This window comes from Oncorhynchus kisutch, linkage group LG8 (assembly GCF_002021735.2).
Source record: "Oncorhynchus kisutch isolate 150728-3 linkage group LG8, Okis_V2, whole genome shotgun sequence".
NCBI classification, from domain to species: Eukaryota; Metazoa; Chordata; class Actinopteri; order Salmoniformes; family Salmonidae; genus Oncorhynchus; species Oncorhynchus kisutch.
The window spans coordinates 39,391,027-39,405,542 of NC_034181.2; the positions used below are offsets into that span (position 1 = coordinate 39,391,027).

Consider the following 14,516-nt stretch of genomic DNA (forward strand, 5'->3'; position numbering starts at 1 on the left):
ATGAAGGGAATGGGGTTATAACCAGGGATTTGGTAGTGAGTCCAGAACCTACTAAAAGTCCTGTTCTTAGAAAATATGACACTTTGAGCTGTGTGAATAGCATTTATGTACAAATCAACAGGTATGTATTAGACCTAGTGAGATGTTAGGAATGTTGTCCTTTTTAAACCAGTTGTTTTGTAGTTCATATTTGCAAGATACAAATATTTATGGTAAACAGAGTTTGGTGTTTGGTAACAGAAGGAGATTATGTAAGGATTAGGCCTGGAGTGTCTTTGTGTCTGTGGCTCTTCTTTTTTTTTTCACGGAAAATGAAATGGAAGACGCAGCATCACACTGGTGTTTGTGTGGGTGGTGGGAAAACATGCTATTTTACATTTGCTTGTGTGTGCAATTTTTGTTTTTCCTGTGTGTGTGTGTGTGTGTGTATGTTTGAGAGAGCGAGAGTGTGGTAGGGTTGGCATGGTAATCAGATGTGCCCAGGCAGACCCTAGACAGGACCCTTCCATGACACTAATCCATATGAGGGTTCACCAGCATCAGTTCCATATCATTGTTATCACCACTGTCACCTTCTCCATCGCAATCATCGCCATTATCGCTAACATCATCATTAGGCCCAGGATGATACCATCATCGCAATACTCGTTAGTATCGTGTCAAAGAAACAAAACACGAAGCGTATTTAACTTCTTTAGGAGAACAGCTCTAATGTTGGAAACAAACATCATGTTGTCATCCAGAGTCACATGTATTTATTTTACAAGCTGTAGCACATATTTTAAATCACGCAGGTTCAATTGGTCTGCTTCGTATTAAAGATTTTTTGACATGGAAAAAATATTGTCATATTGGTATCGTCACAGCCCTAGTAATCATCATATTAGTTTAGTAGTTCGCTCTTTTATTCAGACTGAAAGGTCAGACTGTTTGTGTGCAACTGTCGGGTGAGACTCGACAATGCGTGTGAACGTGAGCTGGTATTATGTATGTGCAAGGGTGTGTTCGTGTGTCTAACTACATGTGTGAGATTTGGGAGTGAAAGCCCCCCCCCCCCCCCCCCCCCCCCCCGCCCAACACACACACACCACTCAGACCCCTCTCTCCCACGCACTCTTAATGAACACAGTGAGTTTTCTGTGGATGGATGTTGTAGTGTGGAGGCAGGACTGGTGCTGGGATGGCATGAGGAGATGTGAGTGATGGTGAGAGTGTTTTTTCATTTTCTTTATTTAACCAGGAAGGGCTCATTGGGATTTAAAATCTATTTTTCAAGAGCGTCCTGGCCAAGATAGGCAGCACCAAGTCATTACAAAAATTACTGACAAACAACATGAAAAGCTACAAGTAATCTAGTAAAAACCATAGAATTCACAAGAGTATAATAAAATTAAAAACAGCAAATTAAAAACATTGATAGGTCAGGGAATCAGTCTTTTGCGTGTGTCTGTGAGAAGACAGCATGGGCGATTCCTCTGGGAAGTGACCGGGTGGGATTAGATGAGACTGCCCCCGTCCCGTCCTCTCCCCGCCATACACAGCCGTAGGTTGGATTAGGAGGATCGCCTGTGTGACACAGGAGAGATGATGGCAGAGCGTGATGAGGGGGCGAGATGAGGGTTTGAGGTTGGTAAGTGGGGGGAGAGTGTAGTGCAGGGTGTGGGGTTTAATTTCCAGAGAGAAAGAGGACTGCAGGGAGGCTGGAGGGGGCGATGAATTAATGAAGAACCACCACATGGTGCCCAGAGATGCATAGAAAGGGGTGGATAAAGGCAAAGAGGCCTAAAGAGAGAGGACAGTATTAGGATGGTATAACATTACTTTTCCAATACTGTGGGTGGGGTTCCCCCAGAGGTTTTATTTGTAAAGCAAACCCACCAGTGGCCATGTTTGGTTGTCTATAACACTGCTCCCCTGGATTGCCTTTTCAGTGTACGCTTGCTTTGTCAACCCAACTTGTTGACAATACCAGTCAAAAGTTTGGACACACCTACTCATTCAAGGGTTTTTCTTTATTGTTACTATTTTCAACAGAATAATAGTGAATACATAAACTACAAAACTACGAAATAACACCCATGGAATCATGTATTAACCAATTGTGGAGGCCAGGTCATCCTATGCAGCACTCCATCAATCTCCTTCTTGGTCAAATAGCCCTTACACAGCCTGAAGGTGTGTTGGGTCATTGTCCTGTTGAAAAACAAATGATAGTCCCACTACGAGCAAACCAGATGGGATGGCTTATCGCTGCAGAATGCTGTGGTAGCCATGCTGGTTAAATATTGCTTGAATTCTAAATAAATCATAGACAGTGTCACGAGCAAAGCACCCCCGCACCACCTCCTCCATGCTTCACTGTGTGAACCACACGTGGAGATGATCTGTTCACCTACTTTGCGTCTCACAAAGACACAGCGGTTTTAACCAAAAATCACATTTGGTCTCATCAGACCAAGGACAGATTTCCACCGATCTAATGTCCATTGCTCGTGTTTCTTTGCCCAAGCAAGTCTCTTCTTATTGGTGTCCTTTAGTAGTGGTTTCTTTGCAGGAATTAGACCGCGAAGGCCTGATTCACACATTCTCCTCTGAACAGTTGATGTTGAGATGTGTTTGTTACTTGAACCCTGTGAAGCATTTATTTGGGCTGCAATATCTTAGGTGCATTTAACTCTAATGAACTTGTCCTCTGCAGCAGAGGGAACTCTGGGTCTTCCTTTCCTGTGGCAGTCCTCATGAGAGCCAGTTTCATCATAGCGCTTGATGGTTTTTGCGACTGCACCTGAAGAAAGTTCTTGAGATTTTCCACATTGACTGACCTTCATGTTTTAATGTAATGATGGACTGTCATTTCCCTTTGCTTATTTGACCTGTTCTTGCCATAATATGGACTTAGTTTTTTACTAAAGAAGTCTAACTTCTGTATACCACCCCTACCTTGTCACAACACAACTGATTGGCTCAAACGCATTAAGAAGGAAAGAAATTCCACATATTAACTTTTAACAAGGCACACCTTTTAATTGAAATTCATTCTAGGTGACGACCTCATGAAGCTGGTTGAGAGAATGCCAAGAGTGTGCAAAGCTGTCATCAAGGCAAAGGGTGGCTACTTTGAAGAATCTCAAATATAAAATATATTTTGATTTAACACTTTTTTTTTTGTGGTTACTACATCAAATCAAATGTATTTATATAGCCCTTCGTACATCAGCTGCTATCTCAAAGTGCTGTACAGAAACCCAGCCTAAAACCCCATATAGCAAGCAATGCAGGTGTAGAAGCACTGTGGCTAGGAAAAACTCCCTAGAAAGGCCAAAATCTAGGAAGGAACTGAGAGAGGAACCAGGCTATGAGGGGTGGCCAGTCCTCTTCTGGCTGTGCCGGGTGGAGATTGTAAGAGGGGGGGCGCAGGAAGATCACGTCAGTGACTCAACCCACTCAAGTGATGCACCCCTCCTAGGGACGGCATGGAAGAGCACCAGTAAGCCAGTGACTCAGCCCCTGTAATAGGGTTAGAGGCAGAGAATCCCAGTGGAGAGAGGGGAACTGGCCAGGCAGAGACAGCAACGGCAGTTTGTTGCTCCAGAGCCATTCCGTTCACCTTCACACTCCTGGGCCAGACTACACTCAATCATATGACCCACTGAAGAGATGAGTCTTCAGTAAAGACTTAAAGGTTGAGACCGAGTCTGCGTCTCTCACATGGGTAGGCAGACCATTCCATAAAAATTGAGCTCTAGGAGAAAGCCCTGCCTCCAGCTGTTTGCTTAGAAATTCTAGGGACATAGATTCCATGTGTGTTACTTCATAGTTTTGATGTGTTCATTATTATTCTACAATGTTGAAAATAGTAAACTTTAAAATAAAAAAACTTGACTGGTACTGTACATCATTGGTCAGTACATTTAGTAGGGCTACCAAACAAAAACCATTGATTTCAAAGTTTAACAAACCATACAACTCTATGCACAAAGATTACATTGAACAATTTACACAAATTTCACAAACACATTTACTGTAAGCACTTTGCAGATGCAATGTTTGATTACCGAATTACGGTAATGCCTCCCTTCGTTTATGCGACCACGTTTCCAGAAAACTGTTATCCATCTGCTCTGAATTAAGATTTAAAAAATGCTTGCAGAAAGAATGGGGTGTAAGCTATGACACTTCGAATTTGATATTTTTTTGTTTTGGTTATTGAACTGCAGTAGGTGAAGTGGATTTACATCCGGTAACAGAATTACATCATGGGTCTCTGATCTGTACATTATAGAAATACTTAATTATGAATATCATTCTCTTCATGGTGATGTATCCTGAATAGGTACACAAAGGTAGAATTCGGCAATATCTTTATTTTGCATATTTGACTTATTATACTCACTGGCTTTTGGTTGGTCCGGACCAGATCAAATCTGAAACAATCATAGAAGTACTGTGTTTCACAAGTTTGGACATCACAGTGGAGTTCAGTACAGTAAAGTAGATGTGTACTTTACAGTACAATACAGTACATTATACTACGGGATGGGCACAGTTAGTCAAATATCAAACAGGCATTTGTGTTACAATACTTATGAGTTCATTTTTGCTCCATTTACATTTTTTTTAAATATTTTTTTATTTAAAAAATCAGTAGCCGACCAGTGGATGTGTGTAGCTTGTTGCTTATGTTGGCCAATCAAAGGGATAAATAGGTACAATGTGTAGGAAGTGGAGTGAGAGTTCACTAATGCAATGCAAGGTGGAATAAAATGACTGTTTTATATGAAGAGGGTTTGAGAGAGAGCGCAGCATGTGGCCTCAATTAGCTTCTCTAGGCTACTCCAGTCAAGACGGGCACTGGGATGATAAACAACATTGTGGCTGCTAAAAGTTAGCTCGTCTCGGCTGTAGCCAAGTTACCTTGGCGTCTCTCCCCGTCTGCTCACTCCCATCTCTCACACACCGCAGCTGCAGCAATAGAGCGCCAGCCTCTAGCCCTCGCGCAGCAGTGCTTAGGTTAATAGGTTAAAAACATACGTTTCAAACTACATGCGTTTCGGATATCCAACAAAAATTCATGATACTATTCGAATAGTGAAATTATTTCAAACTCCCTTCCCTACATTGTTATATACTCAATGCCTCACTGTACAGTACTGTACTTTTATTTACTGTGCTCTACTTCAGCCCCCCCGCAGTACTGTACTGTTCTCGACTGTGCTCTGCTTAAGTGATAATGCCCGAGAAGCTGGTGTTTGGAGGATATATTGGCAATGGTGTTGTCTCGGGTCGGCAAACCTTGCCAATATCTCCTCCAAACACCGGCTTGGAGGCTATTATCACTGTTATACAACGGGTTATCAACATGTTCAAATAATGATTTGACATTTTAATGAACGTTTATTTGATAGTATGAATAAATATATTTCATCCTACCACAAGGTATAGTCCCGACACATCTAGGGTTGCTTCCTAAGCCTACTGGTCGTTTGTCCGTTTGCCACAGACGTGACGTTTTCTTTTTGTTCTGTATCTATGGACGCGACCCAGTCGTTTGTTCTAAATGTTCCATTGCCACACTGGCTGGCAACGTTCTTATCCCTTGGTTGCTAGCTAGCCAACTACGGCTAACTTACAGGCACGTCAAACAGTGCAGACAGAATGACAACAGTAGCTGCATTTGTATTTGTTTAAGCTGTTTTCTAGTGACATTTATTTGGATACATCCATAATAATGAGCTAGTTAGGCACGATTTCGCCCGGCATAGAAAATGTGCTTACTCGTCAGGACACTTTTGTTAAGAGGAACTTGCTAACAACACAACGAACACAATCGCATCAAACGGAAGCTGGAAAGACCGCAAACTAGCTGCGCTGATTCATGATTTCGACTGGCTGAGAAAAGCGGCCTGCCTGTCTCGTCCCGACTCCCGAAACATTCATTACTATGGGACACCTGGAGATCCATCTAGACAGACCGACAGCAACGTTTATACAAATCTCCACTTTTGAAAGCCAAATGTTAGTCTAAAAGAAATGAGATAATGTCTTGATGCTTTTTATAGTGGAGACCAATTTTATAAAGTGCCTGGCTGGCCTGATGAGACAATGGATTGCGCAGTCAGATGAAACCGAGTAAATAGGCTTTTTAATGTAATCGATTTAGCTGGTATTAACTTGTGGAATAGACACCGGCTGGAATGCGGTTTTTACCCATCGGCATTCAGGATTAGAACCACCCATTGTATAATACTGTACATTACTGTGCTGTCCAAACTTGTGAAACATAGACGTCTATGATTGGTTCAGATTTGGACGTCCATGGCCGTCCGTGTCAGTCGCTACTCAGTGGGTGATGATGCTTGTTACAAGAAATGGAAAGAGGATGGGTGGTAGGTGTCATGGTATCAGTAAGAGCCAGGAGAGGTGACATGCTTTGACCACCAGATGACAAAAAGCGAAAAGAAACCGGTAATGAGCCCAACATAGCAGTATGCCAGTGGACGGGAGGACAGTAGCAGGTGACCCAACTGTGGTTTGTGACTACTCTGTCCCATTGTAGCCAATTCAATTGCAGTAATTCCATTACTGGTTTGTTTTTTATTAAGAATTATTACTTTTGAATCACTTCATAAACTTGTTATCAGTAAAAACACAACTCATCGGTAGGTTTACCTTGTTTACTTCTGTGAACTTTCATTTACTTCCTCCTCATGAGGGAGAGAAATAGGAAAAATGTCTTTAAACAGAATTACAAGGCACATAGCAATGTTAACTAAACTTACCAGAAGCAAATAATTTCTACAAAACTAAATCTAAGTGTTGATATTAGTTGGCAGGGGTTCTAAACATTATTATGTATTTATAATACCCTTTATGACTTTTTCTGGTAGATGTTGTCCAAGACCCCTTTTCCATCTGTTTTACCATAAATCAAAGCTGTTGCTTATTTCTAATTTCTGGGTATGAAAATGGTTGAAAAATGTATATACTATATGCCTTCATTTCTCAAAAATATAGTCTCTTAGCTTTCATTTGACACCCAATTTGACATTGGAGTAGGGTTCTATTGCATCGACAGGCATGACAGACCCGTACTCTACACAGACCTGTACGCCATAACCAATCAGAGCTCAAGTAAGCCTATATGCAAATAACCATTGCCATATATACAGTGCATTTGGAAAGTATTCAGACCCCTTCACTTTTTCCACATTTTGTTGCGTGCAGCCTTACTCTAAAATTGACGTTTTTTAATATTTTTTATAAATCCATCTACACACAATACCCCATAATAATTTTTGCAAATGTATTAAAAACCAATACCTTATTTGCATAAGTATTCAGATCCTTTGCTGTGAGACTCGAAATTTAGTGCATCCTGTTTCCTTTGATCATCCTTGAGATGTTTCTACAACTTGATTTGAGTTCACCTGTGGTAAATTCAATTGATTGGACATGATTTGGAAAGGCACACACCTGTCTATATAAAGTCCTACAGTTGACAATGCATGTCAGAGTAAAAACCAAGCCATGGGGATTGACGGAATTGTTCACGGAGCTCCGAGACAGGATTGGGTCGAGGCAAAGATCTGGGGAATTATACCAAAATATTTCTGCAGTATTTAAGGTCCCCAAGAACACAGTGCCCTCCTCATTCTTAAAGGGAAGAAGTTTGGAAGCACCAAGACTTCCTAGAGCTGGCCGCCCGGCCAAACTGAGCAATCGGGGGAGAAGGGCCTGGTCAGGGAGGTGACAGCCTGTTGGTCACCTTGACAGAGCTCCAGAGTTCCTCTGTGGAGATGGGATAACCTTCCAGAAGGACAACCATTTCTGCAGCACTCCACCAATGAGGCCTTTAATTGTAGAGTGGCCCGACAGAAGCCACTCCTCAGTAAAATGCACATGACAGCCCACTTGGAGTTTGCAAAACTCCACCTAAAGTACTCTGACTATGAGAAAAATATTTTCTGGTCAGGATTGAACTCTTTGGCCTGAATGCCAAGCGTCACATCTGGAGGAAACCTGACACCATCTCTACGGTGAAGCATGGTGGTGGCAGCATCATGCTGTGGGATGTTTTTCAGTGGCAGGGACTGGGAGACTAGTCAGGATTGAGGGAAAGATGAATGGAGCAAAGTACAGAGAGATCTTTGATGAAAACATGCTCCAGAGCGCTCAGGACCTCACACTGGGGCGAAGGTTCAACTTTCAACAGGACAACGACCATAAGCACACAGCCAAAACAACACAGGAGTGACTTCGGGACAAGTCTCTGAATGTCCTTGAGTGGCCCAGCCAGAGCCCGGACTTGAATCCAATCTGAAAATAGCTGTGCAGCAACAATCCCCATCCAACCTGATAGCGCTTGGGAGGATCTGCAGAGAAGAATGGGAGAAACTCCCCAAATACAGGTGTGCCAGGCTTGTAGCGTCACACCCAAGAAGACCCGAGGCTTTAATCACTGCCAAATGTACTTCAATAAAGTACTGAGTCAAGGGTCTGAATACTTATGTAAATGTGATATTTTTTATTTAATACATTTTCAAAAATGCTAAAAACCTGTTTTCTTTGTCATTATGGGGTAAAAGTGTGTAGATTGATGAGGGGGGGGGGGAAACAATGTAATCAATTTTAGAATAAGGCTGTAACATAACAAAATATGGGAAAAGTAAAGGTGTCTGAATACTTTCCGAATGCACGGTACATCTGTGCCATTCACTTTGAACTGGGCTGTGTTTAGGCTACAGTATGAGGGGTTGAGAGTAGATGTGCTTTTTTTTTTTTTTTTTTTACCTTTTAACTAGGCAAGTCAGTTAAGAACAAATTCTTATTTTCAATGATGGCCTAGGAGCAGTGCCTTGTTCAGGGACAGAATGACAGATTTTTACCTTGTCAGTTCATGGATTCGATCTTGCAATCTTTCGGTTACAAGTCCAACGCTCTAACCACTAGGCTAACTGAGATCAAAGCGAGAGATGCATGTAGAGGCACCTGCACATTTATTCATATTCTTTGCTAGTTAGTGAGATATTAGCTCACTTATAGCCAATTTCTAGTCAATAACGAGTGAGTGGTTGCTTCTAACAAGAGCACAAAATTTGTGCATTTCTAGTCGTCGTTGAAAAGCGATTTATTTTTTATTTTTATTTTTTTTGGTCTCTTAAAGGGCCAATATTGTATTTTGAGACCTTGAAAAAGCTAAGTAGCCAATAGGCGGAGCTTTGCGTCATTTGTCTGATTCTCTAATATTGGTATGGGAATAATAATGCATTTTATTTTGTAAAGTGGTGTCTTGCATCAAACACATTTCCAGTCACCTTGTCTGAAACACAAGTGGATAAACAGGTTATTTAAAATATATATATATATTTTTTTAACCTTTATTTAACCAGGTAGGCTAGTTGAGAACAAGTTCTCATTTACAACTGCGACCTGGCAATTGTCAAGCCCTAAGTAGATTGTAGGCCTACATTGAACAACACACATTGGCTGCTACTTTAGGCTGAATGATATAACAGCTATTTCCAGGTTAAAATGTTACGGGATGCTTTTCTCCATTGTTTTTTGATGGTAGGCCTCTCTGGTCGGTCTACATTATGATCAAATGGCCTACTTGGCCACTGTTAAAACGTATAACTTAAAGCGGGTACAGCCTCTGTGTTCACAGTAAATGCCCACCGGAAGTGGCACAACATTTTCATGAAGTTCAAGTTTGCTTTCAGCAGACCTGAAATTTGCCCCCGTGCTGAAGAAAATGAGAGGGAACATTTGGTTATAGTTAATGTGGTTATGGGAGTAAAATGTAGTTGGTAACATAACAGCATTTGTAGCAAAGTGACCCATCTGGGGGTTGGGGTTCAAGTTGCCTTGCTTTTACCCTTGGTCAATAGCCACACACACAGTATTTTTCCCATGCTTCACCCTAGTCCTTTAGTGGGTCAACAAACTCTGTGACACCCTGCACACCTGTAGGGATAGCTGTTAGTGTGTCAGTATGGCTGGTCATGTGAGTGTGTGGGGTCTCTATTCCCTATGGATGGTTTATGTACTGTAGATTTGTGTTTTACTGCTTCTCTGTATCGTGTCCCCAGGGTGGGTTGTGTCTTGTTGTTTTCTCCCAAGTGTCCGTGATCCCCTCTGATCCTGGCCACTTCTGTCTGAGCTTCATGTGACCACTCTGATCCTTCTGTGTCCTCATTGACCCTTCAACCCCCCCCTCCCCTCTCATGCTGATTCCCCCCCCCCCCCCCTCCTCTTCTCTCAATTCAATTCAAGGGGTTTTATTGGCATGGGAAACGTGTTAATATTGCCAAAGCAAGTGAGGAAGATAATATACAAAAGTGAAATAAACAATAAAAATGAACAGTAAACATTACACATACAGAAGTTTCAAAACAATAAAGACATTACAAATGTCGTGTGTGTGTGTGTGTGTGTGTGTGTGTGTGTGTGTTACAAGGGAAAATAAATATGGGTTGTATTTACAATGGTGTTTGTTCTTCACTGGTTGCTCTTTTCTTGTGGCAACAGGTCACAAATTTTGCTGCTGTGATGGCGCACTGGAATTTCACCCAGTAGATATGGGAGTTGATCAAAATTGGATTTGTTTTCGAATTCTTTGTGGATCTGTGTAATCTGAGGGAAATATGTCTCTCTAATATGGTCATACATTGGGCAGGAGGTCAGGAAGTACAGCTCAGTTTCCTCTCCTCTCTCTCTCTCGCTCGTACACACACAAACACCTCTCATTTTCCATCAGCAACCTGTCAGCCCTCCTCTGCCCGCCCCCCTGCACCAAATTCCTCACCCTCTCTCGCTTGAATCTCTCGCTCTTTATTTCTCCCTTTCCTTTCTCAAACCATGTCTGTTTCTCTCCCTTACCCCTTCTCTCTGTTTTGTCTTTCTCTCCCTTACCCCCTTTCTCCCTTACCCTCTCTCTCGCTCTCTGTCTGTCTGTCTGGTCTCGTCCGTCCGTCTGTCTGTTTCTCCCCCTCTCAACTAGTTTCTTCTTTGTGGATGCCTAATGAAATATCCTCTGAAAATGACAATTGTTGCTTTGAGAGTATTTATATAAATGAATAATCAGCCTTGTTGTGTTTGTCTGCGTGGATTTTCAGCACTGAACACTGTGAAGACCGAACCACAGAATCAAGACATGGGTGTAGGAAGTATGAACTGCAACAGTAGTCTGTGGTTTATTAGACATTTATAAAGGCTTATAGTGCTTATAATGGGTTTTTAAACCATTATACCTGCAGGCTCTTGAAGGGCAATCTGCAGTTCCATTAACAGTAAAGCGTTCACCCCGTCAGTGTTTTGTTAAATAGTTGAGCGATGGGGTTGGAGAAATGTAGTCACTCTCAAATGTATAGAATTACAAGGACTGACCATCCATGAGCTCCACATTTATAATTATAACCATATTTTGAGGCTAAACAGTGTTGAAGACCTACATTGCCTACAAACAAAGAAGTCAATCAAGCTTATATTTTGGGATCTGATGGGGTACGACAATTGAACTAAGCCCATGAGTTATAAGTTATATTCTTCAGGAATCAATGGGTGTATATCTATCATTTACAAGTCAAAAAATGGATGTGGAAATCACAGACCGACCATTTATGTAAAGTCTTGCCGTAATTACAAATGGTCCGTTGGATGTTAAAACGTTTCCAAGGTTTAAACTGATGATGGTGAGTAGTAGAGTAGATGAATAGCTGTTGATGTTAGAGCTGCCTCGTAGAGACAGACATAGGAGATGTAGATGAATAGCTGTTGATGTTAGAGCTGCCTCGTAGAGACAGACATAGGAGATGTAGATGAATAGCTGTTAGAGCTGCCTCGTAGAGACAGACATAGGAGATGTAGATGAATAGCTGTTGATGTTAGATCTGCATCGTAGAGACAGACATAGGAGATGTAGGTTTTTTAAAATTGTATTTATTTATTTTACCTTTATTTAACCAGGTACGCTAGTTGAGAACAAGTTCTCATTTACAACTGCGACCTGGCCAAGATAAAGCATAGCAGTGTGAACAGACAACACAGAGTTACACATGGAGTAAACCATAAACAAGTCAATAACACAGTAGAAAAAGATCAAATAGTCTATATACATTGTGTGCAAAAGGCATGAGGAGGTAGGCGAATAATGACAATTTAGCAAATTAACACTGGAGTGAAATTATCAAATGGTCATGTGCAGGTAGAGATATTGGTGAGCAGAAAAGTAAATAAATAAAAACAGTATGGGGAGGAGGTAGGTGAAAAGGGTGGGCTATTTACCAATAGACTATGTACAGCTGCAGCGATCGGTTAGCTGCTCAGATAGCAGATGTTTAAAGTTGGTGAGGGAGATAAGTCTCCAACTTGAGAGATTTTTGCAATTTGTTCCAGTCACAGGCAGCAGAGAACTGGAAGGAAAGGCGGCCAAATGAGGTGTTGGCTTTAGGGATGGTCAGTGAGATACACCTGCTGGAGCACGTGCTACGGGTGGGTGTTGCCATCGTGATCAGTGAACTGAGATAAGGCGGAGCTTTACCTAGCATGGACTTGTACATGACCTGTAGCCAGTGGGTCTGGCGACGAATATGTAGCGAGGACCAGCCGACTAGAGCATACAGGTCATCAGTGGTGGGTGGTATAAGGTGCTTTAGTAACAAAACGGATGGCACTGTGATAAACTGCATCCAGTTTGCTGAGTAGAGTGTTGGAAGCAATTTTGTAGATGACATCGCCAAAGTCGAGGATCGGTAGGATAGTCAGTTTTACTAGGGTAAGTTTGGCGGCGTGAGTGAAGGAGGCTTTGTTGCGGAATAGAAAGCCGACTCTAGATTTGATTTTAGATTGGAGATGTTTGATATGAGTCTGGAAGAAGAGTTTACAGTCTAGCCAGACACCTAGGTACCTATAGATGTCCACATATTCTAGGTCGGCACCATCCAGGGTGGTGATGCTAGTCGGGCGTGCGGGTGCAGGCAGCGAACGGTTGAAAAGGATGCATTTGGTTTTACTAGCGTTTTAAGAGCAGTTTGAGGCCACGGAAGGAGTGTTGTATGGCAATAAAGCTCGTTTGGAGGTTAGATAGCACAGTGTCCAAGGAAGGGCCAGAAGTATACAGAATGGTGTCGTCTGCGTAGAGGTGGAGGGGAATAGCTGTTGATGTTAGATCTGCCTCGTAGAGACAGACACAGGAGATGTAGATGAATAGCTGTTGATGTTAGATCTGCCTCGTAGAGACAGACACAGGAGATGTAGATGCTGAATGTGATGAATATGTCATCATCGCAACCTCTGTTTATCCCACTCATTCTCCTGACACACATTTAGCTGGGCTGTCACACAGCATTGTCAGAACGTTTACGCGTGCGTCGTCGCAGCGTTCCCGCGCGCCGGGAGGTTTTCAGCAGCTTCTCTGAACTCTTTGATTTCCTTCTCCATTTCATGTCAAGGGCTTTCTCTTTCTCTCTCTCTCTCTCTCTCTCTCTCTCCATCTATTTTTGTTTTTCTCCTGGCCAAGTTGTGGCTGTGTGTGTCGTCTCTTTGACAGTAGTCTCTGAGCTGTCACTCAGCGCTCAGTCTTCCTGTCTCTGTGAAGTCACTCTCCATTAATAATGGCGGTGTTGCTGAATATTTTACGCTGTCGCTCGGCAGTACATTATCCTGTCTTTGACGCCACACAGCGACAGAAAGACAATTGTCTGCCTGGCAAAACTTTTATTTCAACCGAGAGCTCTTGTGACTGAGACTTGTGTTGTGTGAGGAAGTTTTGCGTTTTTCTGTCGTCGTCGTCGTCCCCCCCCTTTGGCAGAGGATATAATTTTTCCTGTTGAACATCTATTATTGACACTATCTAGGAATAGTGTGTGCTGTTTCATTTAGAAAATACATTAGCACTACTATAAGTGTCCAGTCAGTCTATTAAGCAGGTTAACTACTTTGTGCACTGTCACCGTGTTCAAGAACATTGGAGTTGTCTTACATTCACATGGAAGGAATACACCATTGTCTTCTTCCTCTTATCGTTTGAATAGCTCTATCACAGGAAGGTGGATTGTAGATGTTTGTGTGTGTGTTTTTTTCCCCCCCCTACAATGGCTAATCCATTGTAGTTGACACAGGACTGTGTTGTAGATAGAATTACAGTTGAACTGATTTGCGACAAGCCTCTCGCTTGTCTAACCTTAACTGGTGTCCCCTCTCTCTTTCTCTCTCTCCACCCATAGGTGAGCAGGGAGCGGTGACCATGTTCCCTCTTTTCCTGTTAGACAATCACATGACAGCACGCGAGCTGGGGTTCTGGAACGGTGTGATCGCCATGGGCTTCTCCATCTGTGGCTCCTCCCTCGGCGGCCTGCTGCTCTCCCAGTTCAGGTAGTGTTCAGGGGCAACACGCCCCTGGTAGCGTTTCCAGTTCAGGTAGCGTTCAGAGGCAACACTCTGATTTCAGCTTTACCTAACTCACATGCTTCCATGACTTGTTTTGTAACTCATTTGAAATACTCACCAGCTGTTTTCAA

General features: G+C 42.4%; 1 protein-coding gene and 1 long non-coding RNA gene across 11 annotated transcripts in view; one reads left to right on the top strand and one right to left on the bottom strand.

Moving 5' to 3' along the window:
- Nucleotides 1-14,516, top strand: part of mfsd3 (major facilitator superfamily domain containing 3) — a 37,640-nt gene that overhangs the window by 5,842 nt on the left and 17,282 nt on the right. For all 10 annotated transcript variants that reach the window (XM_020489608.2, XM_031830302.1, XM_031830304.1 and 7 more), the window contains exon 3: nucleotides 14,223-14,370. In XM_020489608.2, the coding sequence (XP_020345197.1) occupies nucleotides 14,223-14,370 (148 nt within the window). The remainder of the gene's footprint in view (nucleotides 1-14,222; nucleotides 14,371-14,516) is intronic.
- LOC116374848 (uncharacterized) lies at nucleotides 4,390-5,567 on the bottom strand. The gene is made up of 3 exons (XR_004210815.1): nucleotides 5,431-5,567; nucleotides 4,915-5,005; nucleotides 4,390-4,424 (listed from the first exon to the last, which is right to left on the bottom strand). It is a non-coding gene; the product is annotated as an uncharacterized LOC116374848 (long non-coding RNA).